We start from the raw sequence: 27254 nt of genomic DNA, 5'->3' as shown, positions 1-27254 counted from the left end.
CAACTGGTTTACTCAAGTTTTCAAAGTAGAGCCATATTTGTAGTTATGCTAAATTACTAAAAATGTGGTTTAACAAGAACGGTTTAAACAATGCCACAGCTAATCTCTGTTTCACCATTGAACAAGATATTTAAATCATGTTTCATCTTGTTTGTATGACACACAGATTGGATTTCCAGAAGCTTCTGCTAGTCATTCTTTTGAGAGACTAACTATAAATGAACCTTCAACTCATAACCTCTTGAAAATCGTGTTTCATGCTTCACAAAAGTAAAAACACTCTCATAAAGACCTCTTTGATTCATTTTCTACCAGTTTTTACTTCAAAAGCGCTAAAAGATATGGAAGAATGTGTAGAAGAGCGGTGAAGAAGCTCTCCTGAGTGCTGGAAGGAAGTGCTTTGGGGAGACCACCATGCAGATCCTACACCGATTCACAACATGGAAAAACAAGAAAGAGAGCAGGACGACAAAACCCAGCATGCAGTCAAAGAAGTGAATGTTTGTTCAGCCTGAACGATGATCTTCAGATAAACTTGAGGAGAGAGAAGGAACACACTTCTATAATCCCTCGCTTCCTCTTTTGTTTCCACTTAAATGCTAAAATACACATATGGTACACATAGAGTGAACTTTGCCTTAAATAATGACAACAAAGGACATGATAAAAATGACTATAACATTCAGCCTCGGGTGTTGACATTTGATAGCTGACACTAAAAACTACAATTGATTAATTGTGGTCTAAAATTTCAAGATATTTCTTTATCAAATGTTTCGCATATTCGTTTGAATGGTGGTTTTAAATTCAACTGTGAAGAAGATAGCGTTTACCCCAATTAGTCCTAATTGAATGTGATCCGAAAAATGCCATGTATCCGGAAAGTATTCACAGCGCTTCACTTTTTTTTTTTTGTTACAGCCTTATTCCAAAATGGATTAAATTTATTTATTTCCTCAAAATTCTACACACAAAACCCCATTTTGGCCATTCCTCTTTGCAGTACCTCTCAGGGTCTATTAGTTTGGATGGGAACCGACAATGTACAGCCATTTCAGATCTCTCCAGAGTTGTTTAATAGGATTTAGGTCTGGGCTCGGGCTGGGCCTCTCAAGTCATTCACCGAGTTGTTGTGAAGCCACTCCATTGATATTTTGGTGCTGTCAAGAGTCATTGTCCTGCTGGAAGATGAACCGTCGCCCCAGTCTGAGGTCAAGAGCACTCTGAAGCAGGTTTTCTTTTAGGATGTCTCTGTACATTGCTGCATTTATCTTTTCCTCTATCCTGATATCTATCCTGACTAGTCTTCCAGTTTCTGCTGCTGAAAAACAACCCCACAACATGATGCTGCTGCCACCACCATGCTTCCCTTTAGCAATTTTAGTGTCATCAGATCAGAGAATTTTGTTTCTTATGGTCTGAGAGTCCTTCAGATGCCTTTTGGCAAATTCCAGGCAGGGAGTGGCTTCCGCATGGCCACTCTACCATACAGGCCTGATTGGTGGCTTGCTGCACAGATGGTTGTCTTTCTGTAAGCAAAGAAGAACGCTGGAGCTCAGACAGAGTGACCATCAGGTTATTGATCACCTCCCTGACTAAGGCCCTTCTCCCCGATCACTCAGCTAAGATGGCCGGCCAGCTCTAGGAAGAGTCCTGGTGGTTCCAAACACCTTCCACTTATGGATGATTGAGGCCACTGTGCTCATTGAAACTTTCAGAGCAGCAGAACTTTTTCTGTAACCTTCCCCAGTCTTGTGCCTCGACACAATCCTATCTTGGAGGTCTACGGACAATTCCTTTGTCTTCATGCTTGGTTTGTGCTTTGACATGCACTGTCAACCCTGGGACCTTATATAGACAGTTGTATACCTTTTCAAATCATGTTCAATCAACTGAATTTACCACAGGTGAACACTAATTAAGCTGCTGAAACATCTCAAGAATGACCAGTGGAAACAGAATGTACCTGAGCTCAATTTAGAGCTTCTCAGCTTCAAAGCTTTGAATACTTATGTGCATGTGATTTTTCAGGTTTTTTATTTTTAATAAATTTGCAACAATTTAAAAAAATCTTTGTTCACATTGTCATTATGGGGTATTGTGTGTGGAATTTTGTGGAAATAAATGAAATGAATCCATTTTGGAATAAGGCTGGAACATAAACAAAATGTGGAAAAAGTGAAGTGAATACTTTCCAGATGCACTGTATATGAGGCAAAATAGCAGCATGACTAGTGTGGTCCAAAACAAATTAAAGTTCTGAAGAGGTTACTTTCAGTGAATCAAAAACATACTTAAGGTGAAAAATGTAAGTGCACTAAAAATATACTTAAATAAAAGTACATTTTAAGTATCTTATTGTAGTATTAAATAAAAATATACACTATAAAATACGCTAATTAAAAGTATACTTAAGCAGTACTTAAGTACAATTGTGAAAGTACTCAATAATATTTCAATAGATTTTTAGTAAAGCAATAAAGTGTACTGCTTCAAAAATATTCATCCATTCATTTTCTTTTTGGCTTAGTCCTTTTATTAATCAGGGATCGCCACAGCGGAAGGAACCGGCAACTTATCCAGCATATATTTTACGCAACAGACGCCCTTCCAGATGTAACCCATCACCGGGAAACACCCAGTGACTCTCATTCAGAGACATACACCACGGACAATTTTTGCTTACCCAATTCACTTATAGCACATGTCTTTGGACTGTGGGGGAAACAGGCGCATCCGGAGGAAACCCACGCCAACAAGGAGAGAACATGCAAACTCCACACAGAAATGCCAAGTGACACAGCCAAGGCTCAAATCAGCGACCTTTTTGCTGTGAGGCGACAGCGTTTCAAAAATATGATCCTAGTGTTTTTTTAAAGTATAATTGAAATGCAATAATTATGAACCTATCCTTTGTTTTAATTCATTTATATTTTACAGCACAAGCATGTTCTGATTCCTGAACATATTAATACTTTGACATGGTGATTTTTAGTGAATCAAAAACAGTCAGCACAGCCAAGATAGGAAATTCCATGATTCATGAGCTGATACTTTTTAGTGAATTCAAATCATATGGCTATATGCCCCATTTCTTGAACTCCTTTACAATGAAACTGTTAGATTCATGGTTAGATTCATGAACACGACGCATAAACATTAAAGTGGCCTAAATATATTTTGAATCCTGACCACAGAAGCTGTATTTACTTCAATGAATTTGAGATATAACGTGCATCCAGTGTAGTCCTTTTTGTTTGGAACTGGCTATTTTAATCAAACATTTACTGAGTAGGCTCTGTAGTTCGATTGTTGAAGATGTCTCATGACCCTATGCTTTAATGTGGATTAAATATATACAGCTAAACCAGAGTGGTCCAATTCACAAACTTATTATCTTTCTTGTGAACTAAAATATGTCCTATTAATGATTGAATAACTCATAGGTAGGCCCACACAGAATCTGCAGATTTCAAAAATTTTCAAGCCATCATTGAGTCTATTTATTTACTTATGCAAATTTGTGTACATAATTATTCAGTTTTTATATTAATTTTGGTAATGCTATTAAATAATATACAAATTCATATTAATTATTTCCAATAGTCATTAAGTAGATTTATTATTTGAGAGACTTGCTTCTAGATCTACCAAACAAGTAGATCTATTTGGATTTTCCTTGTAAACCTTAAATAAAAGTGTTTAAATAAATAAAATGTTTAAATTCTGCATAAATCTGCAGATATTTGACAACTTTCTGCAAAGAAATAGCAAAAAAAAAACATCAGCAGATTCTGTCTGACCCTCCTCATAGGTCACATAACACAATGAATAGATTAACAAAAATAGAATAAATATCACCAGAAGAACATTATATTGTATAACTGCAGATTAACTGTAATATAATGAACTAACAACACAAACCTTTTGCAAAGTGCTCTGTGAAAAGTGCTATACAAATACAGGTGACCTAAAATGTACAAAATCAATATAGTCTCTTTAACTGGAGTCTATAAGTGAAATGTTTCTGGATTTATAACTTTCATAGTCAAGTGATACATTAATACTATTGAAAACATGCCCAAATGAATCAGAGTCAAGTTGATACTTATGCCAAGCCTGATGGTATTACTTGAAGCCCTCTAGACTTTAGTATGTTTGTGGTTAAGCAGAATGATCAAAAGCTGAACAAGAATATTGTTAACAACTTGTGAACCAGACTCAAATGTGTCTGGGCAGGCTTTCATTCATGAATCGCAGTCATAGTTTATGTTAGGAGATTTGGCGGTATTGTAAACGGACAAAGCCCAATGGAATAAACATAAAGGAGAAGTGAAAGTTCCATAGGAAAAACATTTTATTGAAAAACATTTTCAGTTTGTAACAGACTGGTGGAATGTGTGCCATTTCATTTCTATGACTTGTATAAGGTTTGCACGTCCTGACCAGATCTTACTGCGAGAGAAAACGGCCGCATCGGGAAACGATAAACAGAAAGATTACAAGAGGTGGACAAGTCGGGGGGGAAAAAAACTCAAATGGTAATACTGAGGTTGCGTACAAACTGGGTAGAAAAAATCCAACAGAAACAAACAAAGAAGAAACAAAAAGAACTAATTAAATAAATATCTATGGTACACACGTATGGCACAAATATGCAGCAAGCAGTCAGTTTGGCAATTCTCTATCTCATTTTCATTCTTATACCAGATCGCCATTGGGAACAGTGCAAAAGGGTTGAGTGGGAGGGGTCTGACGAGTGCTAGCTAAAATACATAGCAAAAAATTCCAATTCTATACAAAACATCTTACTTAAGAGTTTATAAAAAACGATTTATTGGGTTCGTCGTCAATATTTACACAAGTTATTTACCAAAAAAATTAGTATGCTCTCTTAACTGAAGTGATTCATGTTTTTTTTTTCCTTAACTTTTTTTTTATTTGCTAGAAATGTGAGAATAAGGCTATCGTAACAACCGGGGATCCATATACAATACAAACAATAACATATTTACAGCCTCTTACCTACAGATGTACGGTGCAAAAACTAGAGTCTTGTGAACTCAGGGTGACCATACAAGCAAGGCATTTTACAGTGGCCCGAAGACACTTGTCCCTGCGTTGCGCAAACCTTCCGCCCACATCGGTGCAACATCTTACGCTACTAGTTAAGTCCTACCGCTCCTAAAATGTTACGGGAACGTTTGCAACCTGCTTGCCGGGAAAGTGTCTTCGGATTCGAAGAAACTAAGGAGATTGTCATATTTAGCCCATATGGGACAGCAACCAAACAGCAACATGTTTGTAGTTTTTTTGTAGTATGTGTGTGTGTGTGTTTGTGTGTGTGTTTTAGAGTTTAAAACAACTGCTCAGTCTTCAATATGTATGTGTGTGTGTGTGTGTGTGTGTGTGTGTGTGTGTGTGTGTGTAAAAGTGTTCATGTTTCACAGTTTACCTCGAACCTACAGCACAAAGTAAAAAATAAAGTAATAATAATAATAACACACTGGGGTTGTAGTGTTTTCGGATGCTGTATTGTATCATTTAATTTTCAGTGGTTAAGAACACTTTTCCATAGGTGAACGTATATCATCTTTTTTTTCTCAATTGTTATAAAAATAAATAAAAATTGCATATTTGCAGATTTTGTGGCCTCTTACAGAGGCACAAAGCTCCGATCACACAAGGCTTGGCTTCTCGGTGAGATTCAAGAACCTCCATGAACAAGTGAAAACAATATGGATGAACAGGTAATGTGCCACTGCGACAATCCACAGTCAGCCGGTGGACATCTCTCAAAGTCCACCGTAGGTGAGCGATTTCGATTTCAATGTGAGAAAAACAAAAAAACAAATGGATTTAACCGTCTACAGGCTGGCATTGCTCACGAAATAACGACACACGTAAATCTTCTGGGAGTTGCTGGTTATGGGATACGCTGGCCTCTGCTTGGTGACTTCCTCTCTAAAGCGCAAGCTAGGTCCACTTGTGACCTCCATCGATCATAATGTGTTTTTCTCTTCTTTTTTTGGTTTTCCCCTCCAGAAACCTCCCACAATTTGAGCCCGAAAGATCCCATTTCATGCAATTTACTACATTTAGCCTCTGCTCGTTCTCATCTGGTATGCTTGCTAACCCACGTCTACTGCTTTCCTTCCAGATTAAGGGGCCTAATTTCAACTCAGAGCACATCTGAGCTTCATCAACTGAGACAGGCAGGCTGGAGAAGTTGGTTTAGTCAGGACTCAGTTAGACGTGCCCTTCCTTTGGTCCGTTTCTGGCCCTTCCCTCTCATTCCTTTCGGCTATTTTAAAACCCAACATGCTGTTTTCCCTGAGGGCTCCTTCCCAAGCCGCCCCTTCCCTGGCCATGAGCGCATGTGCTTTTTGTGCGGGTATGTATATGTGTGTTTGTGGTCGAAAGGCAGCTATTCGTGTCGGGATCGATGGAAAAAGGCAAATGGCGAGGTGGAGGAATATCTGTAAACGAAAAAGAAAGTTGCATAATGTGCAGATTCGCCATAAATTATTCATATTCTTGCTGTTTCACACTGACTTGTCTGCATGCTATCATAAAAATGGGTTCTATGTGCAATCATTTTTATCTAGAGCTCAACGAATCCATAAGAAAAGGCTAATGAAATCTTTTGTTTCATTCTAAACGAAAAAATCGGGATGTGATTAGATGTTCCTGTGCTTCTGAGCAAAAACAATAGAGCACTTTTCCACTGGCCACCGGTGAACGAGTGTATGTTTGTGATGGCAGCAATACTAGAAAAACAGGAACCTCTGCAGCAACATGGCTGGGAAAGGCGGCCATTTTGTGTCAAAAATGACAGATTTTGCTAATAAGCCATGAGCGATTTGCTCCCTGCTATCTCTGTCTGTTTTGATGCATTTGTACTCCATCGGGCAAGGTGTTGAGGCTTTCAAAGTGCTGCTAAAGTGTTCATGTGAGTCCTCCACCTTCCCAGCTGTTAACAGGACAGCAACTGTACCAAATATTGACGTTCTCTCATTATTTGTCTCGTTTTTTTCCAGCCTCGACAGCAGATGTATACGAAATGAAATGTGAGTGTGTGTGTGTCTTCCACGCTACTAAACGGCACATAAACCAGCACAAAAGGATATCTATGACGATACCTATTAATCTTCTACCAAACAAATCTGCAAAGTGGACTGCACTGGGAATGACAGAAAGAAATGCAAGTAAGACGAATGACCATACAAAAAGACTTCAAGTAAAACATGGTGAGTCGTTTTGTAGAGGTGAGCAAATGAGGAGAGCTAACGTAAATGAAAACAGTACGAGTGAACGTGCAAAAACAGATGATGTCCATTCAAATGTCCAACACTACGCTCCGAAGAGCATCCTCAATAAATCCACTTCCTCTGACCAATGGGCTGTGTTCACTTCCTGTTTTGCGACAGATCAGCCGATCGGCCGAGCTAAATAAACAGCTCAAGTTCTTATTTGTGGTTGTGTGATACACGCCGCTTCTCTTCTCCATCTCCACATGTTGTGTCCTTAAGGGAGATGATGTAGTGGAAAAAAAGAGGAAGAATCATTTTCTTGACCTCTCTTTTCGCGCCCACCCCCTCAACCCCCCTCTCCCCCGTTCGTCCACACACGCTACCTCGTACACACACTATAGTATCCATTATAGTGCACATCAGTCCCCTCGGAGGGTTTCCGTTTTTGTCATTTGTCGATTAGTTTGTTTCGTTTTTGCAGGTGCAAGAGCAGCGAATCAGGAGTGTCACTCCACCATCAGCAACATCTATACTGAGAGTAATAATATTGTAAAATAAACAAGAACAAAATAAAATAAGAGGGGGCAGAACGAGGGTGAGCTCAGGCATCGATGCCGCCAACAGGGGGTTCATCGAGGGGCATGTGAGGGGTTAGAGTTAAAACGTCTGGGAAAAAATAGCGTGTCCATTTTCACACCTTATAATAGATGTTTGCTGGGCTCTGTGGCGGCATTTCCTGTACGATGTAAACTGGGTGTCCGTAATCGCCGCTCACTTTCTCGTAATGCGGGCAGAAGACGCTGTCAGCAGTCCGCAGTGGGATGATGATGTCGCTCGGCTCTGAGCCGTTGTTGTTGCCGCCGCTGCCGCCCCTCTTGGGCGTGGCTAATGTGCTGAGTGACAACGTGGTGGCGTGTTGAGGAGAGTGTTTGCGATGACGTCGACGATACTTCAGAAGAAGAAAAACTAGCATGATGATTATGATGATGACAATGACGCTTGCTGAGGCGATGCAGGCAAAAAGGGCCACCTCTGAACCGATGACTGATGAGGATTTATTTCCATCTCCCTTATCTTCTCCATGATGAGATGCATCTAAGAGGGAGAAAAAAAAACAATGAGAATTTAACAAAAGAACTAGAGCAGTGGTCCTCAACCACCGGGCACCATGTAGATCAATTGGTACACCACACTACAAATTATGAATTATTTCCATTTTATTTATTATCTTAGTCTGAATGATCTGTTATTTTAAAAAGTCTTTTATTTTGAAAAATGACCATTTTCTCTCGCTTTCATCACGGTCAGTTGAGCGCCCTAATAAAAATAGTAAGAAACACACGTCTTTGGAAAGTTTCTTTTCCAAGGGGAAAAGGCCCAATGGAGGACCCACGACAGCCAAGGAATGAATCCGCAACCCATTTGTCAACAAATCAGGTGAATCCACCATGTCTGTGCAAGAAGATCAACTGCTGGAGATCGTGAATCACGTCTTTTCTAGAGTTTGCACAAGTTTATAGTTTTCAATGGAGGTGCGCGGCTTGCGAGCACAATCGGCGTGGCATGCTCGTGCCTTCCAGATGCACCCAGTTAAATGAATCCTTTGAGCGCACCGCGAGTCACATGACAAGAGCTGACCGATCAGCTTCAGCTTGTATGGAATATACACATTTCGGTAAGACTAATTATCCCAGACAAACAGAACACCCAAACACTGCAGTGCTTTGTTATTTTCTCCATAAGTAAAACTTGTATCAGAGTGACAGCAATGTTTTGTCAGCTGGTCATTCTCTGAGAAAACGGTTTATGGTTGCCTAGCAATCAACAACCCCCCCTCCCCCCTTTCCGCTGTAAAATTGTCAAGCGCTGACTGGTCCATGGTGATAAAAAGATTGAGGACCACTGAACTAAAATATTTAGAGCCGTAGATGACAAAACTGCTGAGCGCACACACACAAAATAATCGTTCATTGGTGTGAATGTGCCTTTAGACTAGAGACAGGAACTGGCACGCTCTTGAGTAATTAAAAAGATGCCTTGACACTAAATGAAACGTCTTTTATGTATGGTGAAATAAATTTACATGTATTTATTTGCTAGATGCTTTTATCCAAAGGAGAGAAAACACAAGCGATTGATCATAAAAGAGCCGACGGTATTAGCAGTGCTGTGAAAAACAAATTTCAAGACGAAACCGGAGTACAAAGCTTGAGCAGAAGTGCAGTAGAGGAAAGAAAGATATTCTTTATTAAGAACTGCCTTCATCTAAATAGCTTAAATGAATTAGTTAGGCGCTTGTTGAAATCGTCAGCTTTCTGAATGGCATTTTGAACTCTCTAAAATGCATATAAAGGATATATATCATCTCCGAAACAGTTATGAAAAGCTGCGGACAGGGTGACCATTGGATTTTGGACTTCACTGACTTCGTCCAAGGATTGGCAGAACAGATGAGCAGCTCACACTCACACTAAGGCTGTTGTACAAGTGCATTATTACACCTAAGACTCCATATGTCCATATGGTTCTACACAGAGGGAGAGAAGTTGACTTCTACAAATGAATACGTTCCAGCACCTCCATCTTGCTCTGTCACATTAATAGTTTGCTTGTCAGAAGGATTTTATGAGAACGAATCAGTGTGTATGCCATTGTGACAGAGGACTGGCACTTGCTCAGCAAAAAAAGCAATGCAATGGCAGGGAGACTGATGAATCAGAAAGCGTCCCCTTAAAGGTGTGTGAAGTGATAAAGTAAGTGACGTACCAGGCTTGTCTAGTACTTCATTCGATTTGCTGTCCTTGCCCCCAAAGTCAGGGTGTTTGGGAGGGTAACTGGTAGGGTAGTCTTTGGGGGAAATGGGATCAGAGGGGTCTGCAAAACACAGATAAGAAACACATTCATCACTCTGATATATGTACGCATTTTCATGTGGAGAGCTATTACTTTCACGCTGCTCAGCGAAATAAAAGTGTGCGTGTGTGACTGATAGCAGCCCTGAGTGTCTGTGTGTGTGCATGTGTGTGTGTTCGTCATTAACACACAAGCTTCCATGATTAATCTAGTGACCTTCAGCATGCGTCTGTATATTCGTAAGAGAGCCAGAAACTCAGTGGCTGGTGTTGGTGGGTGTGGCTTATGTTAATTACTAGAGATGCCACTGGTGAGGTGATTTATGAATAATCACTATTAATTACAGTGCAAGCGCTGCATCAGGTTCGAAGTGCTTTGCTATTGTTCTACACCCCCAAAGTAAAACACTTATTACATTCTCGCATACATTCAACAGCAGGGTGAAAATAATACTCACTTTGTCCAACCTTCATGATGATTTTCATCGACTTGGTTTTACACACCCCTCCTTCCTGATTATCCAGCCCTTCCATTGTTCCATTAGATGTAGCTGGAAGAAAAAAGCAAGAATTTTAACAGGCATACTATCAACATGTGCTGCTATTACACTTACCGGCCATTTTATTAGGTACACCTGTCCAACTGCTTGTTAATGCGAATTTCTAATCAGCCAATCACATGGCAGCAACTCAATGCATTTAGGCATGTAGACATGGTCAAGATGATCTGGTGCAGTTTAAACCGAGCATCAGAATAGGGAAGGAAGGTGATTTGAGGGACTTTGAATGTGGCATGGTTCAAGATGGTCTGAGTATTTCATAAACTGTGATTTACTGGGATTTTCACCTACAACCATCTCTAGGGTTTACAGAGAATGGTAAGAAAAAGAGAAAATATCCAGTGAGTGGCAGTTCTGTGGGCGCAAATGCCTTGTTGATGCCAGAGGTCAGAGGAGAACGGTTAGACTGGTTCGAGCTGATAGAAAGGCAACAGTAACTCAAATAACCACACATTACAATCGAGGTATGCAGAAGAGCATCTCTGAACACACAACACGTCCAACTTTGAGGCAGATGGGCTACAGCAGCAGAAGACATTAAAATCTCTGAGAAATATTTACAGTACCTTGTTGAATCTATGCCACGAAGGATTAAGACAGATCTGAAGGCAAAAGGGGGTTCAACCCGTTACTAGAACGGTGTACCTAATAAAGTGGCCGGTGAGTATGCAAACGCATAACTAGGGCTGATCAAAGGCGATACAAGCTATCTGATGATGTAAATGCAATTTTTAAATAACTGATGAATATTCATACAGCCTTATAAAACAGTCGAGTCTCTTTGCTCAATCTTCATAAATCATGTAACTAAACTTTAGTAGTCCCAAAACTGCCATTTTGAAACTCAGCTTTGCAGCGCAGGCCAAAATTGTGTTTGTTTTGGTGTTGCAAGACGAAATGTTCAAGACCCCCGCCGAAAGTGTGCTGTTGCTCTTTAACAATTCAATAGGAAATAAGAAGGATTAAAGGAATAATAAAAAGCTGATTTTGTTCACCAGCAAGGCAAAGGCCTCCAGCACAAGGCACAGTTGTTAATAATTTAGTGAATAAGGCATGGAAAAAGAGCGAGAGAGAGTGCTATTAATGAATGTGAGGTTTGGAGCGTGTTTAAGAGCGCGTAACGCTTTAGCCACAGCAGATGTTTGTCAAGAAACAAGCGAGTGAGAACAAAATAGACTAAATAATTAAAAATAAACAATATAGTCCTCCATTATTTGAACAGATGTTGGACTTGCTGCAAAAACGGTGAAAACTACTTTTATATGTGCAACACAATTACAATACGCGGAAATCAAATCGTATTAAGTCATGTTTTATGTCATTATTTGCCACTAAACAAACTATCAGCGGTATTCTAGCCACTGGTTCCATCCCAGCAAACTATTTTGCGTTTAATAGACGTCTAACAGAGATCTAAACGTAGACAGCTTGGCAAAAACAAGGGTAAACTTGGGCTGGCGGGGAAAATCTAATAGTCGTCAAATTAAAACAGATTCGACAGATTTATATGTATAGTCATACATTTCTGTTTATTTGATGACTAGTCTAGTTTTCGGCCTATATGTCTTTTAGATTTTCACTGACAGCCCAAACTTAGCCTTGTTTTAGCCAAGATGACTATGTTTAGATGTCTATTAGACATCTATTAGACATCTTTTAAAAACAAAAAATGCTCCCAAACAGGCTTTTAACCCAAACAACACAGCTATGCCATGTATGTGTGTTTGCGCGTGCATGTGTGTGTGTGTCCGTGCCCGGCAGGCTTGCGGTCTATTGGGTCAGTAACACAGAGCTAACGAGCTGCCAAGGGCTTAACGTCTGGTCAGCGTCCAGAACAATGTGGCCTGCATTCAGAGAAAGAGAGAGAGGACAGGGGAGGGCCGTGGTGATTTCGGAGTCTATGAGGCGCCTGTCGCCCCATCATCACTTTTTTCCCCCCAGTGCTGCCACTTTGATGAAGCGGATGGAGTGTGTGTGAGTTTGTGTGTGTGTGCCATGTGACGGCTCTTTCTGATTCAACTTTTGTCCCTTTATCTGTTTGTAAGGCTTGCAGCATGACACCATCTGACTCTCTGTTGGTTCGCTGACCTGTGGCTTTTTAGTGTTGAGAAGAACACAAGCTCATTACATGTAAAGCTCCTTAAAAGCTTGCGTTCCTTTCAGTGCGTTCATTTCATAAATCAAGCAAATGAGCCTACACAACCACACACACAGACTAAAGCAAAAAAACAAAAACATCAATAAACAATTATCACATGATGAGCTCACATTCCAGGTCAACAGAATACACAATGCTGCATAACATTTAGTTTTAGTATCAGTGACTGTTTGAAAGCTGATTAGGAAACGGAGATACTTCTGAAGAACTTCTTCACAGAAGAGTTGTAACCAAAATAGGCAACACACACAGTCAGATCTAATCATATTTCAGTTGGAAAATAATTCATAGTTACATAAAAAGTAATATAAAATTAGGGCTGCACAATATATAGTTTCAGAATCGATATCGCAATATACGCATATGCTATAGTTACATCGCAGGATCTGTAGGCCTGTAGATGTCACGATATCTATTTTTTGTGGACCATTTTGACACTATAATAACATCATAATGCAAGAACCCTCTTTCAAAGAACACATAATATTTTATTCTTAAGAATATTCCATTTAATTATAGTCATTTAAACAATTTAATAATTAGACATTGGAATCAGAATTGGAAAACGCATATCCTAAATAAATAAATAAATAATAATAATAAATGTTAACAAAAAGGTGCAAACTAAAAAAACTAGAAAAAAAAGTAACAAATCTATTTTCAGTTGTCAGGCACCCCCATGAAATATACTATATTAATTTATAGTGAATACTATAGTATTTTTTAACTATACTGACACTGACACCTCCAATAGAGATAGAGATGTTGGGCAATCAACTAAAATGTGGTAAGAATTGTTTTTTATGTATGGGCGATATATATTGCATCACCAAAAATTATTGCGGACATGTCCACGTGTTGTGCGATAAGTCAATATATTGATTACTGTGACAGGCCTAAGTATCTGCAAAGTCCAACCAGTATTATAATTGACCAGTGGCCACATTTGAAAACATTCATGATTTGTGGAGTTATTGCAATGTTTAACTGTAAAGTTACCAAAACATGTGTGATTTTATAATTAAAGTCAGTTTAAAATATTCAGGCATAAGAAATCATTACAATGTACAAAAAAATTAGAGCTATTCATTTAATCTGGTGAAATTATATATTCAGTATCGCAATATATATCATAGAAAAATAAAATATCGCAAAACAAACAAGTAAATAGTCAATTATAAATTTACATATATATGATTTACATATACCACTATACATATCCCAGCAAGCATTTTGCGTTTTTAAAAGATGTCTAATAGATGTCTAATAGATGTCTAATAGACGTCTAAACATAGTTGTCTTGGGTAAATCAAGGTTAAATTTGGACTGTCAGTGAAAATCTAATGGACGTCTAAGAATAGGGCAAAACCAGACTAGTCATCAAATAAACAGAAATGAATGACTACACATATGAAGTCTGTCTAATCTGTCTATTTGACCACTAGTCTAGTTTTGGGCTATTTTTAGATGTCTTTTAGATTTTAACTGACAGCCCAAGTTTAGCCTTATTTTAGCCAAGCTGCCTACGCTTAGATGTCTAATAGACATCTATTAAACACAAAATAGTTTGCTGGGTATATAATTTCTATACAGTGCAGCAGTAAAAAGGCTTGTGTCCTGATTCTGAACTAGATAAATGTGTCAGTGTGTTGCAGGAGGTCATAAAACACCCAACACTGACACTCGTACCTGCTTAGTGAAACTCTATCAAGCTCAAACAGGCTGCGGGGTATGTAAAGTCCTGCCATGACAAAGGGCCAACCAGTGAGACAGGACCAGAAAATGACACCGTGCAGTTGGCACCGAATATTTACAAACATTTACATAGTATTATATTTAAACTTACATTCTTATATTCAGATTTAAGTAGCTGTATATATAAAATAAAACTTTAGTAATTTAGTAATGACAAATATACAACAATAATATTAATAATCATAATAATTACTATTATTAGTAGTATTATTGTTTATTATTATTATTATTTTGAAGTTGCAATGCATCTACTTTGATGTTATTACTTTTAAACGTTAACTATCCAGATTCAAGCAGCTCTACTTTAGTAATGTTAAATATATACACAATAACAAATATACAACAATAATAATAATAATAATAATAATAATAATAATAATAATAATAATAATAATAATGATTACTATTATTACTATTATTAGTATTTATTATATATTTAATATTTTATTTATTATATATTATTATTATTATTATTATTTTGAAGTATAGCAGTGCATCTATTTGAATGTGATTACAAGTAGTGATGAGCTGTAGCTGTTGTTGTGGAGTTTGACCTGATCAACATGGCGTCAGGGTCACTGGGGAACTGCACTCAGGCCAGTAATGAGAGCTGACACACAAACATTGCACATCTACTCTAATAAGATATGGCACGGCACCTCAAAAAGCCCTCAGTGTCTTTGAAAATAGGCAAAAAAACAAGTCTCTCTCTTCACGTCTTTCTCAAAGTCCATGATGCTGTTTAACATTTATAATATTGCCAAACCATACACATTACAGAAATGGCAAAAAGGAAGACTAATAAAATGGAGGGGGAATGTTAAAAGATTAAAACTAGAATAGATTGCAAACTCGATGTATGATTTAATGTCATAAGTCATTTCACACTTATCATTAATAAATGTTCATTATTGGTAGTGTCTGCTGACACATTTTCCCTCAGGCAACGGCACAACGCTACGTAACCAGAAGCTCAGGGGCATTGTTTTAATTTTTCATCATCTGTCAGTATGAGGAAGACTTTAAAAAAATGATTTGTGAAATTCTTTCTCTCTGAAACGGCAACTCGTATAATGTTTCTGCCAGTCCCAGGACACACAAAACTTTCCTACTGTTATATTCAATTTAGACAATGGATTTTCTCCGAGAATAACCAGTCACAGACGGTCTAAAATTGCAATTTATGAAACAATAATTACAACAGCAGATGGAAATATCAGTCAAAATCACCTATTTTAGATTCTACTCACTTTTCTATTACTTACAAACTATTATTCCATTCTTCAGGGGCAAAATTACCAAGCACACCTCTAAGATTTACATAGATGTTTCTGCTTCATTCAATTATCACATCTTTTTGCAGGCTGTTGTTCCTTTTCTTATGAAACATTCCTGTTCTCTCTCTCTCTTTCTCTCTCTGCCATATTTAGATCATGTATCTCTCTTCTGGCTCCCAGCTCGAGGGCAATCTGTCAGACCAGATCACATCAAGCTCATATTCACACAGTCGCACACAAACACAATCATATCAGAGTCATCAGCATTAGGCTGCAGATGAACAATAGAGGAGACTTTTGAGAGTTTGAGACGCACAAACACACACCAGGGCTCAACAATAACGCAATAAAGATAGACGATGACCTGAGGTCAGTGTCAGTTGTAGGTCAGCTGACTGCATGTTTGTATCACGTACATATTTTGAAACGGTGAAAGTATATTTATATTCATCTGTCAGATAAGTATGATTTATTTTATTATTATTTACATTTTTAATTATGCTTACCTGCATGTTATCTTTATGTTCAGACAGCAGTGATCCGAAATAAAACAAATAAAACAGTGATGTGGTTAAATATGATTACAAAGAAATAACTATGTGTCTATTTTGGCGGTTCATTCCGCTGTGGCGACCGCTAATGAATAAAGGGACTAAACCGAATGTGTTTATTTTATTTTTTATTTCAAATATCATTTATTCCTGTGATGATCCTTTAGTAATTGTTCTAAAATTACGATTAATTGATCAAGAAGTGATTATCGATGTCGAAAATAGTCAGGATGCTTCATTATTTTTGGAAACTATAATTATATTTTCAGGTTCTTTGATGAATAGTTCAAAAACAGCTATAATTTATTCATTTATTTTAACAATACAGAAGGTTTTCTGTCTTTTTTTAATAACATATGTGCTTACTGAGTGGAAGTATTAATTTAAAAACGAAACAAACAAGTACTATCAAAGACTGTAGAATACACAAGACATGTCCCTCATATTGTTTTCAATGAGGAAAAGTGTAACAGTTACTATGGCAACTGAAGCCCCGCCTTCTAGTACATGAGCCAATCAGCAATCAATATAGTGTGACGATTCTCCAGACGTGAGTTTACATTTAGAACATTTAGAAATGAAACTAAAGATGCAGTCATTGTTTAATTTTACTGGTGATTCCTAATATGAAATTTAATCGTAAGCTTGGCAAGCAATTCTGGAGAATTTGATGTTTCACCATTCAAACATAATGCCATTCAAACATTGGCCATGTACAAAGATGGCCGCAGAGTAAAATGACTTGCCTTAAAGGGACTTTGGTACTATAGACTTTTGAATGGTTCTATATATATGGCTGATTACCTTATTACTGTGAAGAAAGAAAATACTATAAATCTAAAAACTACTGGGCCAAAGAGAAGGAAAAAAGTCCCGCACACACACACATACAGACATTTGGCTTGCTGAACACATTTACAAGGGACCGAAATCACCTGATTGGTTTCTGAGCAGATCCAATTGATAAAGACAGAGTGATTAAACTGAGCTATTAGGATAAAACTTTTTAATTAATGACTTATCGAATAAGCCCCACACACACACACACACACATGCGGCAGACATATGTCTCTGTGCTTTACCACTTCACACACACAGACAAATCCAGCTGTACACCAGGGCAATTATCATCTACAATGCAGCAAAATGAACTCATTTCTCTTTCTCCACCTCCTTTTTCTCTCTTTCCACAAATTAGAGTCGTTTAAAAGAACCTGAGAGAGAGAGACCAAAATAAAGGAGAAGCACATTTTCCCAGAACTGCAGAATTGGATTTTCTCCTTATGCTGGAAGTGAGCACTGTGAGAGAGATGGAGAGGACGGCTGAGGTCTGGGCGATGAGATTGACGGCGTGTTTCAAAGCAGCCGCTGTTTATGTGTGTGCGTGCCTTATTCCATTTGCTAGATCCCTGCACTCCTCTTCCACCTCAGCTGCTGTTTATACAGCTTGCTTTGAGCCTGGTGAGCCAGGTGAGCCGTTATTGTTCTCGCAAATGTGAAAATTCAACCCACATGCAAAACGATACGAGGCAAATACGAGAAGTGGTGTGTTTGTGTACAAACGCACTGCACTGGTCCAATGCCACTCACAAACAGAAACTTTCCGTCTGTCTAACTCTGGAACTAACAATCATTCCAGCTGTTGTAAACAAACACAGGTCGTATAAACGCGTCATTATTTGCACCGCGACCAACTAAAACATAACTAATGTAGTTCGCGCCACAATGTCAACATTTCCCGATACTCGAAACCACATAAACAAAAGTAATTGGCCAGAACAGTGCGGCAAATGGTGGTTTACAGATATCATACTCACAGATAATGTAGTAGTCTTTCCCTCTGAAGAACTCCAGGCCCCAAAGGTTTGGGCTGAACTCCTGGAATTTGAGGGTGAATTTGACGTCCTGGTCTGGCTTGATGCAGTTGAGTAGAGGCGTGTCTGCTTTTGTGACCTGACAGGACTTTAGCTGTTCCAGAGGAACCATATAGAGTTTATAATACTCCACTCCTTCCATTGAACCACCTTCCACACGTGGGCAAACTATGTCCATCTTATCCCCAATCTGCGGATACAGCACCAGACCCTGTCCCGGCACAAACCTTCAGGAGAAAAAGAGACAGAAAGAGAGAGTCAGACACATGGCGGATGATGAATCACACTCGCACTGCTCTCTGGATCAAAAATGGATCATGAAGCATGGTGTTGATCAATAATTAAAAGAGGGTGATTAATTATTCAGCTGCGATTATAAAGGATAAAACAGGTTCTGAACAACTTGCTGGATCATAAAAACGGAGGAGAGCAAGCGAGACGATCTGAAACTGCATGCGCAAGTGTTTTTTGCAGGGGTTTCTTGTAAAGAAAATGGAGCAGTGAGAAGCAGACAAAGGTGTTGACTCACAGCTCATACTTAAGAATAAAAGCAAATAGTCTCTCTGATGCCAAGCACTCAAACAGCGGCGCTGCAAAGAGAAGTGATGTCATGAGAAATAAGCTGGAAAAGCGCAGCAGCTCGCATCAGGCGACGCTCCCAGCCATGCGCCTCCAGGGACTAAAACAGGAGTAGCTGGGAAAACTGCTCCAATGTGTATGTGTGTGTTTGACGTGCAGCGGGTAGCTGTCAGGACTATCTGTGCGACAGATCTAGCCACGCAAATCCTCTCGAGCCGAACACTGGATCGCTATCTCGCTCATGTCTTATCTCTATGCTAGCTTATTTGAAAAGCCGAGAGCAGTTTGCTCGCATATGTGTGTGCTGTGTTGGAATATTTGCCTTGGGATTGTTCAAAAGAAGAGGGCGAGACTCGTAAATTCCCCAAGTAAAACATGTTCACACCTTAAAAGTTTACACACACAGTTTAAGTGAGATGCAATTTAGTGCGATAAAGTCTTTTTCACAAAAATAAAAATGCTACAAAAACATGATGCCATAGAAGATGTATTAACAACAATGGCATTAATCACAATTTATTAAAAATCTGTTGTTATTTTGGAAAATTGAGCACTGAAATGGTTTATGGATGTTAAAGTTTCTACATGGAACCACCAAAAATAACCATAATTACATAATTAAATAATTAAACAAATTAATTACCTTTAAATGAAAATAGTCTGCTTAAAAAGCTAAATGTTTTTCATTTTTATCAGACAACAATCTTGTCTGCCATGGTTGTTTTAGTTGTCAAGTTCGCCAATAGATTGAACATGTTTTTGTATGAATAATCAACTAAAACATACAAATCGGCGACAGAAAATTAATTTGTTGTAGAAAAAAAAACACTTGAAATTTAACATGAAATTACACTTTTGTTTTTCTTTACATTTTAACTCTTTCCCCCTCCCTCCCCCAAAGCATCCAAATTCAGTTGAACAGGTAAATGTTTTGTTATGCATGGGCTAAGGCAAATAAAATACTGTATTCCACATACAAAAATACACACATATACACATATCAATCAATTAACCAGTAGCGTGAGAGGTATTTGCTTGAGCCATTGTATGGTTTTGTTGCAAAAATTGTTTAAACAGATCCCAAATTTTACGGTACTCCTTTAATTTGCCCTTTATCCTGTAGGTGATCGGTCTGACATTTTTAGTTGAAAACTATATTTTGTAAACAAACCCTGGGTTGTTTCTAGGCATGGGCTGGTATAAGATTCTGACGGTATAATAACCTTGGATAAAAATATCATGGTTTGACGGTATTGTGATGGCTGCTGTCTTCATTGATTTTAAAAACAAAGATTTTCTACAATTTAAAATGCCATCTTTGGATATCTTTTCTGCTGGAGATACTGCTGTCCTAAAAAACAAAGCAAAAAATTTTTGCGGTTTTAAAACCTTGACTTTTCTAAACCGTGGTATACCTTGAAAACAGTTATCGTCTCATGCTAGAAACAACTAGGCATGAGACGATAATCATTTTCAAGGTATACAGCGGATTGAAAAAGTCAAGGTTTTAAAACCACCAAAATGTTCTGCTATCCAGTTCTTGTGTAAGATTTTTTATTGTTTAAATTTTTGTTAGATTTTTTTTGTTGTTTTTTAGTATCTTACCAGCAGAAAAGATATCAGAAGATGCCATTTTAAATTGTAAAGAAATCAGTGTTTTTGAAACCAATGATGACAGCAGAAGTCAATGATTTATTTGAATTATTTAGCCTGACATGTCTACTGTTCCAAAATATCTTAAATGTTTCTCAAAATAAAATTTGTTTGTTAAAAAAAGTAAAAGTTTTTTTTTACCCAGACATTTAAAAGAACATATATTAGAGCAGTAATCACAAAACCCTGAAACTGTGATATTTTATTCAAGGTTATCATACTGGCAGAAACTTATACTGGCCCATGCCTAGTTGTTTCTAAATGAATTAGAGGTAAAATGTACTTTAAAGTAATTTTTAAATTTAACCAAATGTTTGGCTTTGTCCATATTTGACCAAAATTTGGACTAGAACAACCCCTTATTTTTTAGAGTGCACATGCTAATTCTATTAACTGGGGAAACACAATTGAGCAGTGAAACAGGCTATATAGGACAAACGCACCATAACAGTTGTGATACACTTGATTGTAGCCCACAGTCAGTCATTATCCTAAACCACAGGGTATACAAGGTCACCCCACAGCCCAACACACACATTCCACTATTAAAAGGGTGTTTAACATGTCTGTATTTTACAGGAGCTGCTGTTAAAACGGTCTAGTTTTAGTTTTGAGTAGGTAACAGGGTGTAAAACTGGGGGCAGTTGAACAAATAAAGCCAGAGGTCAGACTCATGTTTGTAAATGGCTTTAATCCTTGTCTAAAAGACACACTTTAACCCCCCAACCTTAGCCTTGGTGATGCTCCCAGTGGTCATAAATATTCCGGGACATGTGAATGTGAAAAAGAAAAGGATGACAGAATAAGGGTTTGCACACGTTTAACACAGACCGCTCATTCTGTTAACAAGACTGCAGCTGCACACAGAGAAGCCATTAAGTCAGAAAAATGTGTGTGTGTGTGTGTGTGTGTCTGTGTAAGAGCGAACGGTCAGGGCATGTGCAGTACATCTAAAAAGACATGGTCGTGCCACTCGAGGACATTTCTCCTCCGTAATTTTATTTGTGATCCAAACGTATCCCCTTTTATGTTCGTTTTTATTCGCACAAGGCATCTGTTTCATCTTTACTCTTTGTCTTCTTCCCACTGACTCATTCACTCAAAAATCAGATTGAAATATTCAGTTTTGGCAGCTTTTCTAAAAGGACTTTAAAATCAAGCCATTTAAATAATGTTGGCCTTAGAAAAGAGACGAAAAAAAAATGACTAACAGCGGCTAATGGGTAAGACTTTCAGGACGCTCTCTGGTAACTTAAACACAATAAAAACGATAAAACTAAAGCCGAGAAACAGGTGGGTTTAAGGAAAAGACCTTTTATTTTCATATTTTATATCGGCCCTTTGCTGAAGGACTTCTAAGGGTCAACATACAGGATCATTTGCTTAAAACGAAAACCAGCCTGTCCTGATAAACTGATAAAACCGTTGAGTATTTCCCCTCCAGTGTTTTCATATATCTCGCTTTCTTTAACTGCTGATTTTGCATATGAATCTTTGTCCATCATCGTTTTTCTCCCAGTTAATCTCTATCTGTGTGGGCCGAGCTGTGACACGGTGACAGCAGTAGTCTAATCCTGCCCCAATAGGAACACGGCGCTTTAACCCGAAAATCTGAAACAACACAGGGCGACGTGCACAAATGGGCGGAGGAAACGTAAGCTGTTTGACTTTCAATCATCAGACCAATAAAGAGGTTCATCAGGCATAGAAAGACACAAACAGAAGACGCGGAACTAATAAAATGAACAGACATCTCAAGGTTTAATCGCTCCATCATCTCGGGTGAGAGGCCAAAGCGACCAGACAGGCGCCTTATTCCTTTGTCACCCAATATCCCTTCATTCTTCCCGGTTTTTCTCAACTATTCAAGATGTAATCACAAAAGACCTCGTCGTCACATTTCAGAGCAACACACATATCATTTTAAAAATTTACTTTGCTTTTTTTAATCTCTTTGTTGCAATGGCTAGACGTTGCACTTTTCCCTCAGTCCGTTCCTTCTCCTTCTCTCTCCAGGGTTTCTGCAAGTTACATCAAGTCAAATCTAAGACTTTTTAACACCCTTTTAAGATTAAGAATTATATTTTAGACTATTACAGGGCTAAAGACTAAGGATTTTTGCTAATGGCCTGGTATTATTAAGTTTTTTTAATCTGTTTATTTTTATTTAATAACATTTTAATTTTAAAAAAATAATAAAAACAATTTAATTTGGGAATTTGCTTTAAAAAATGTCTAACCGCTGTTGTGAATTGTGTTTCTTTGCAATAACAAATTTAAATCTAAAAAAATTAAATTTTGTTATGTATTGTTGGGCATTGGATGGATGTCGGCCAGATTGAGTAGCTTTACTTGGACAAAGCAAAATTAAGACCGGTTTAAAATGATTTAAGACCTACAACACAATACTTCAGTGAATTCAAGGCTTTTTAAGGCCTAAAATTTAATTTTTGACATTTAAGACTTTTTAAGACCCAGCGGACACCGTGTCTCTCACAGCGATGAAGCAATCCCACCCATCTGCTAATTTGGAAAATGATTAACTCAGCATCTAAATCATAACAGCCTTTCGCTAGCAGTCTATCATGAAGTTCCTGCGCCCCTAGACACAGAAGGGGGAAGGGGTAGTTATTATTCATGGCCCACTCGTCCTCTCGTTCATTCATGCTGTATCTGCATGTGTATGAAGCCATGGATGTGCCCCCATCAGATCCCTGCTAAGCGATGTAATCTCCTAATGAAGAGAAGGGGGAACCTCCTTTGGCGGAAAACGTGTAGAGCAGACAGCTTTTGTTTCTCCACCTTCCACAAAATGGATTACCAGAAGGAACAAGAAAGAGGGGGGTGAGAGTCTTTACATGCCTGATTCAACTGAAGTAAAGCAGTGGAGGGGTAAACAGCAGTGCAAACTAGACTGACACACATTTTTGAAATGGGAAGAAAAAAACAACAGCTATCGTGCACACACACTCACACACTCGCTCAATGATTCAGTAGTGGGAGTTGGTGACGGTTGTCTCATGTACAGAAGGCCATAGGGAGTCGAGTACAGATTTTAAGCACGCTCCTTGCATTATGCAGAACTGATATTTTAGATGAAGGCACGTCCCATAGCGCTGCTCGATACTCATAAACATAGTACCTACGGGATTTCTCTGGAATCATTGTACTTTGTGTTTGAGTATTCGTGTTTCTAAAATGAAACTGGAGTCGATACAAGACGTGAGTCAGGTTCTTCAGTTCATCAATTATTGAAAAATAAATTCATATTAAAAAATGATGCAGCAAGAAAGATGAAAATGCAGGAAAAAATAAGATTCCTGCCATGTCCTGACGTTCTGCTCTGTTTATTTTGTCAGGTGTTAAAAATACAGCCGCCAACGCTTAGAATGCTATCAGTGGCATCACCCTTTAGTCACGCTCTGCGAAGAACTATACATCGAACTGCTCTGAAAGAATGGCAGAAATGTGCGCACTGAGTAATTCTGTGGAACGGCGGAGAATGAGGCCTGCATATTTACAGCGACCAACAATGGAGAGGCACGCCGTTAGAGGTCATTTCGTGGACCATCTGGGTCTCCATTAATGAAGATGTCACAATAGATATCTACAGGCTGGCGACACTTCACAATTAGTGTCTATGTTGCATTTACAAATCAAATGAATTATAATTCTTTGTAAACTAATTACATAGCATTACACAGTACTTAGTCTACTATATAATTACCCAGAGACATAAATGTTAATGTAAAGTGTAACGAACTTGGCTTACTTAACTAATATATATATATATATATATATATATATATATATATATATATATATATATATATATATATATATATATATATATATATATATAAACAGTGAATAATCTAAATTACTTCCACACTTTTTGATTGCCGTATTTTCATATTTAATAACAGCTCATAGCTGGATAATATAATTTGTTGAGCGGATTCACAATAGTATAAAAAGTAATAATAATCTTTTAAAAAATAGTTTTTACTGTATAAAAAAAGTATTTTACTCTATAAAAGTTTTTTTTTCAATATGTGATTAACTGTACATATTTTAAAACTCTGTAATAAATAAATGTAAATGTCCAAGACTTTTTATGACTTTTAATCAATCATCCACATTGATCAAAGTGGCATATTGAAATTAAAATTACAACATTGATTAAAACATTAGTAATTTTAAGTTTTAAAGTTCCCTATATTAAAAAACCTGAAAGAATATTTCTAGCAATGAAAAAGTAGGTTAAGTGGAGTGGGCCGGTGGTCACCAGCACATTCAGCAAACCTGAATCTCTCAGTGTAACACGTCATCCTTTTATTTATTAATTTATTTATTTATTTATTTTCTGGCCTTCACAACAGAATATCCAACAAATACAGTGAGAACAACGCATATTTCTTGCGAAAAATATCAAAGATAATATGCAAGGAAGCCTAATTTAGACCACAGAATTATTGCAATTGGCTATCTTTATTATTAGCTGTTTTCATTTATTTTATTAAGTTCAATCAATCAACAAATAAATAAATAAATAAGCTAAGCTAGCCAATCTTTACCGAAGTTCCTCTAACCAATGCAACTGCAGCGCATTCTGTGAAGAGCAAAGCCTTTTAGATCAATTACACTCTTATTAATTAACGTACTTAAGGACGCTCGCGACGGCGCCAAAGGACCTCAGAAGCCGCTCCATTACCTGTGCATAAAAAGACTGCGATTATCAGCACAGGCCACCTGTTATGCGGACTATCTGCACCCTTGCCCCGTACATGCAGGGGTAAAAGAAAGGTTTCTTTCTCTGTATGAAAAAAACGGGCCGAGAGCGAAAGTTGAATTATTAAACGAGCATAGATAGAGTTTCTGCAAGAAGCGCTCCAGACTCCCGCGCGGGCACGAGACCCCTTCGGATTTCAGCGTTACTTGATGTTTCCATGTTTTAATGCATGATTCAGCGCCGATGTGCTTCGCGTGTGCCCATCTTTACATTTTCACTACTGACTTCACAGTCACTGGGGAAACAGAGACGCCTTTTGAATACGACTGCTTTTAATGTTTAGGGAAAAGGTATTTAATGTTAGGAGATTAGTCAAATTTTAAAGGGAAATGTAGGCTGACGTTACACACAATTACTCTGCTAGGCTTGTTCATCACGCCTAAAAACTAGAATAAACAACAGGAGGCATATTTTAAAAAAATGTCAAAAAATATAAATCTTAAATATCTAAACACTGTGTACTAATGTCTGCTAGTCTGCCACATGATTGTGATGGTGAGAGTCACAAACATTTCTGAGGTAACGTAAAGGAGTTTGGGCCTAACGTTACGCCGCCCAATACATATGACTGTTGGACATTCAACCAACATTTGTACAACTAGCGTTTCATATTTGCCTATATAAACATGGAATTCAATTTTAATAAATTCCTTCACTTGTTTTGTCGACATTATTCCGTGTCATGATCATGAAACAACTGCAGGACTGTTGTTACAACCCCTCTCGAGTTGTCCGGAGGTCCTGTCCGGCCATTCAAAACTATTATTTTTAACATCACTATTACATATTTCTGCCTTAAATATAAAAGTTACCACGAGGAACTATTGATAACAGTGAAAGGAGGCTTGATTAATATTAAACTCCTGAACATCTGTGATTGGAAACAACGCGTCACTCGCCTCAGCTCGAAGATCCACATCAACTGCTAACGTTTATCATTTTTTATTTACAGTAATGCTAAGTGAACGAGTTGTCGCCATACAAAACCATTTACCCTGCACTATTTCACCGACATCGCCCTCTTTCAGGGTCTAAATGTCGCTCTAAAGCTGTGGGAGAGGGTTAGATGTGTCTGACGGAGCTTTGCCGCCTCGCGCACTTACTTGGTGTTCGTGGTGTTCCAGTATATGGAGTCCAGGATGAGCGCGCGGGACAGGTTCACCTTGCACGCGATCACTAAAACTCCAAAGTAATATCTCCACAAAGAGTCGCCCATGGTCCGTCACGACCGTTACGGTCAAATTCCGTTTCGCGGGAATTTCTAATTTGAAAAAAAAAAGGTCTTGTGGAGTGCTGGCTGTGACAATCCAAACTCAATATCCCCGTTCCTGGAGAGAAAGTATAAAAATGCTGAATAGGAGCCCGGTTAGAAGTGAACCATCCCGGTGGGAAGAGCTACTCCTCTATTAGTCCTGCTCAAGATGAGAGAGAGCAGCACCGCGGACAGCATGCAGTTTCTCATTCGGTAAAATAGCCTGTACGACAGACTGAGTGAAGCCCTCTCCGTTCAGCCGGCCGTGGGCAGCACGTACATTCCTCACAGGAAGGCGACCCTTGTCGTCGCCGCCGTGGTACTTGATGTCCGTGGAGACATGAAGTTAATCCCCCGGTGTGGATAACAAGCCAAGCAGGTACCAATTCCAAATGCGAGGTATTCCGTATAGGCAAACGAGGGGGGTACAAGAAACACCGGAGTTCCCAAAATGAATGGAAAAAGATGAACAAGAATGAAACAACTGTAGCCTATTGGAATGGAGCAAAATAATAAGAATGGCTAATGGTTGAAAATAAAAATAAAATAAAATGAAGCGATGAAGTCAAATGAAAGTTCTCATGGGTCGCCGTGGAACCCGCACAGTAGCAGAGAACAGCTGCGGCTCGAACCCTGCAGGTCCGGATTGAAATGCTGTGCGCGTGAATTGCGGGACTGCTCCGGTCTCTGCGCGAGTC

General features: G+C 38.3%; 1 protein-coding gene across 1 annotated transcript; it reads right to left on the bottom strand.

Moving 5' to 3' along the window:
• Nucleotides 1-4339: 4339 nt before the first annotated feature.
• efnb2a (ephrin-B2a) lies at nucleotides 4340-27254 on the bottom strand. The gene is made up of 5 exons (XM_056465335.1): nucleotides 26408-27254; nucleotides 18224-18507; nucleotides 10564-10656; nucleotides 10020-10127; nucleotides 4340-8348 (listed from the first exon to the last, which is right to left on the bottom strand). The coding sequence occupies exons 1-5, from the start codon at nucleotides 26518-26520 to the stop codon at nucleotides 7945-7947; spliced, it is 1002 nt and encodes a 333-aa protein (XP_056321310.1). The 5' UTR covers nucleotides 26521-27254; the 3' UTR covers nucleotides 4340-7944.

The sequence above is a fragment of the Danio aesculapii genome, chromosome 9 (genome assembly GCF_903798145.1).
Source record: "Danio aesculapii chromosome 9, fDanAes4.1, whole genome shotgun sequence".
Lineage (NCBI taxonomy): Eukaryota > Metazoa > Chordata > Actinopteri > Cypriniformes > Danionidae > Danio > Danio aesculapii.
The sequence above is the reverse complement of the archived record's forward strand: the minus strand, read 5'-3'. Positions and strand labels throughout refer to the sequence as shown.

Bases quoted from the DNA above. Each gene is read 5' to 3' on its own strand.
- efnb2a (XM_056465335.1), bottom strand. From the start codon at position 26,520: ATGGGCGACTCTTTGTGGAGATATTACTTTGGAGTTTTAGTGATCGCG. The intron at 10,128-10,563 runs GTGAGTATTATT...TGTGTTTTGCAG, and splicing joins CATCATGAAGGTTGGACAAA to ACCCCTCTGATCCCATTTCC. The intron at 8,349-10,019 runs GTACGTCACTTA...TCTCCCTCTTAG, and splicing joins TGAAGTACTAGACAAGCCTG to ATGCATCTCATCATGGAGAA.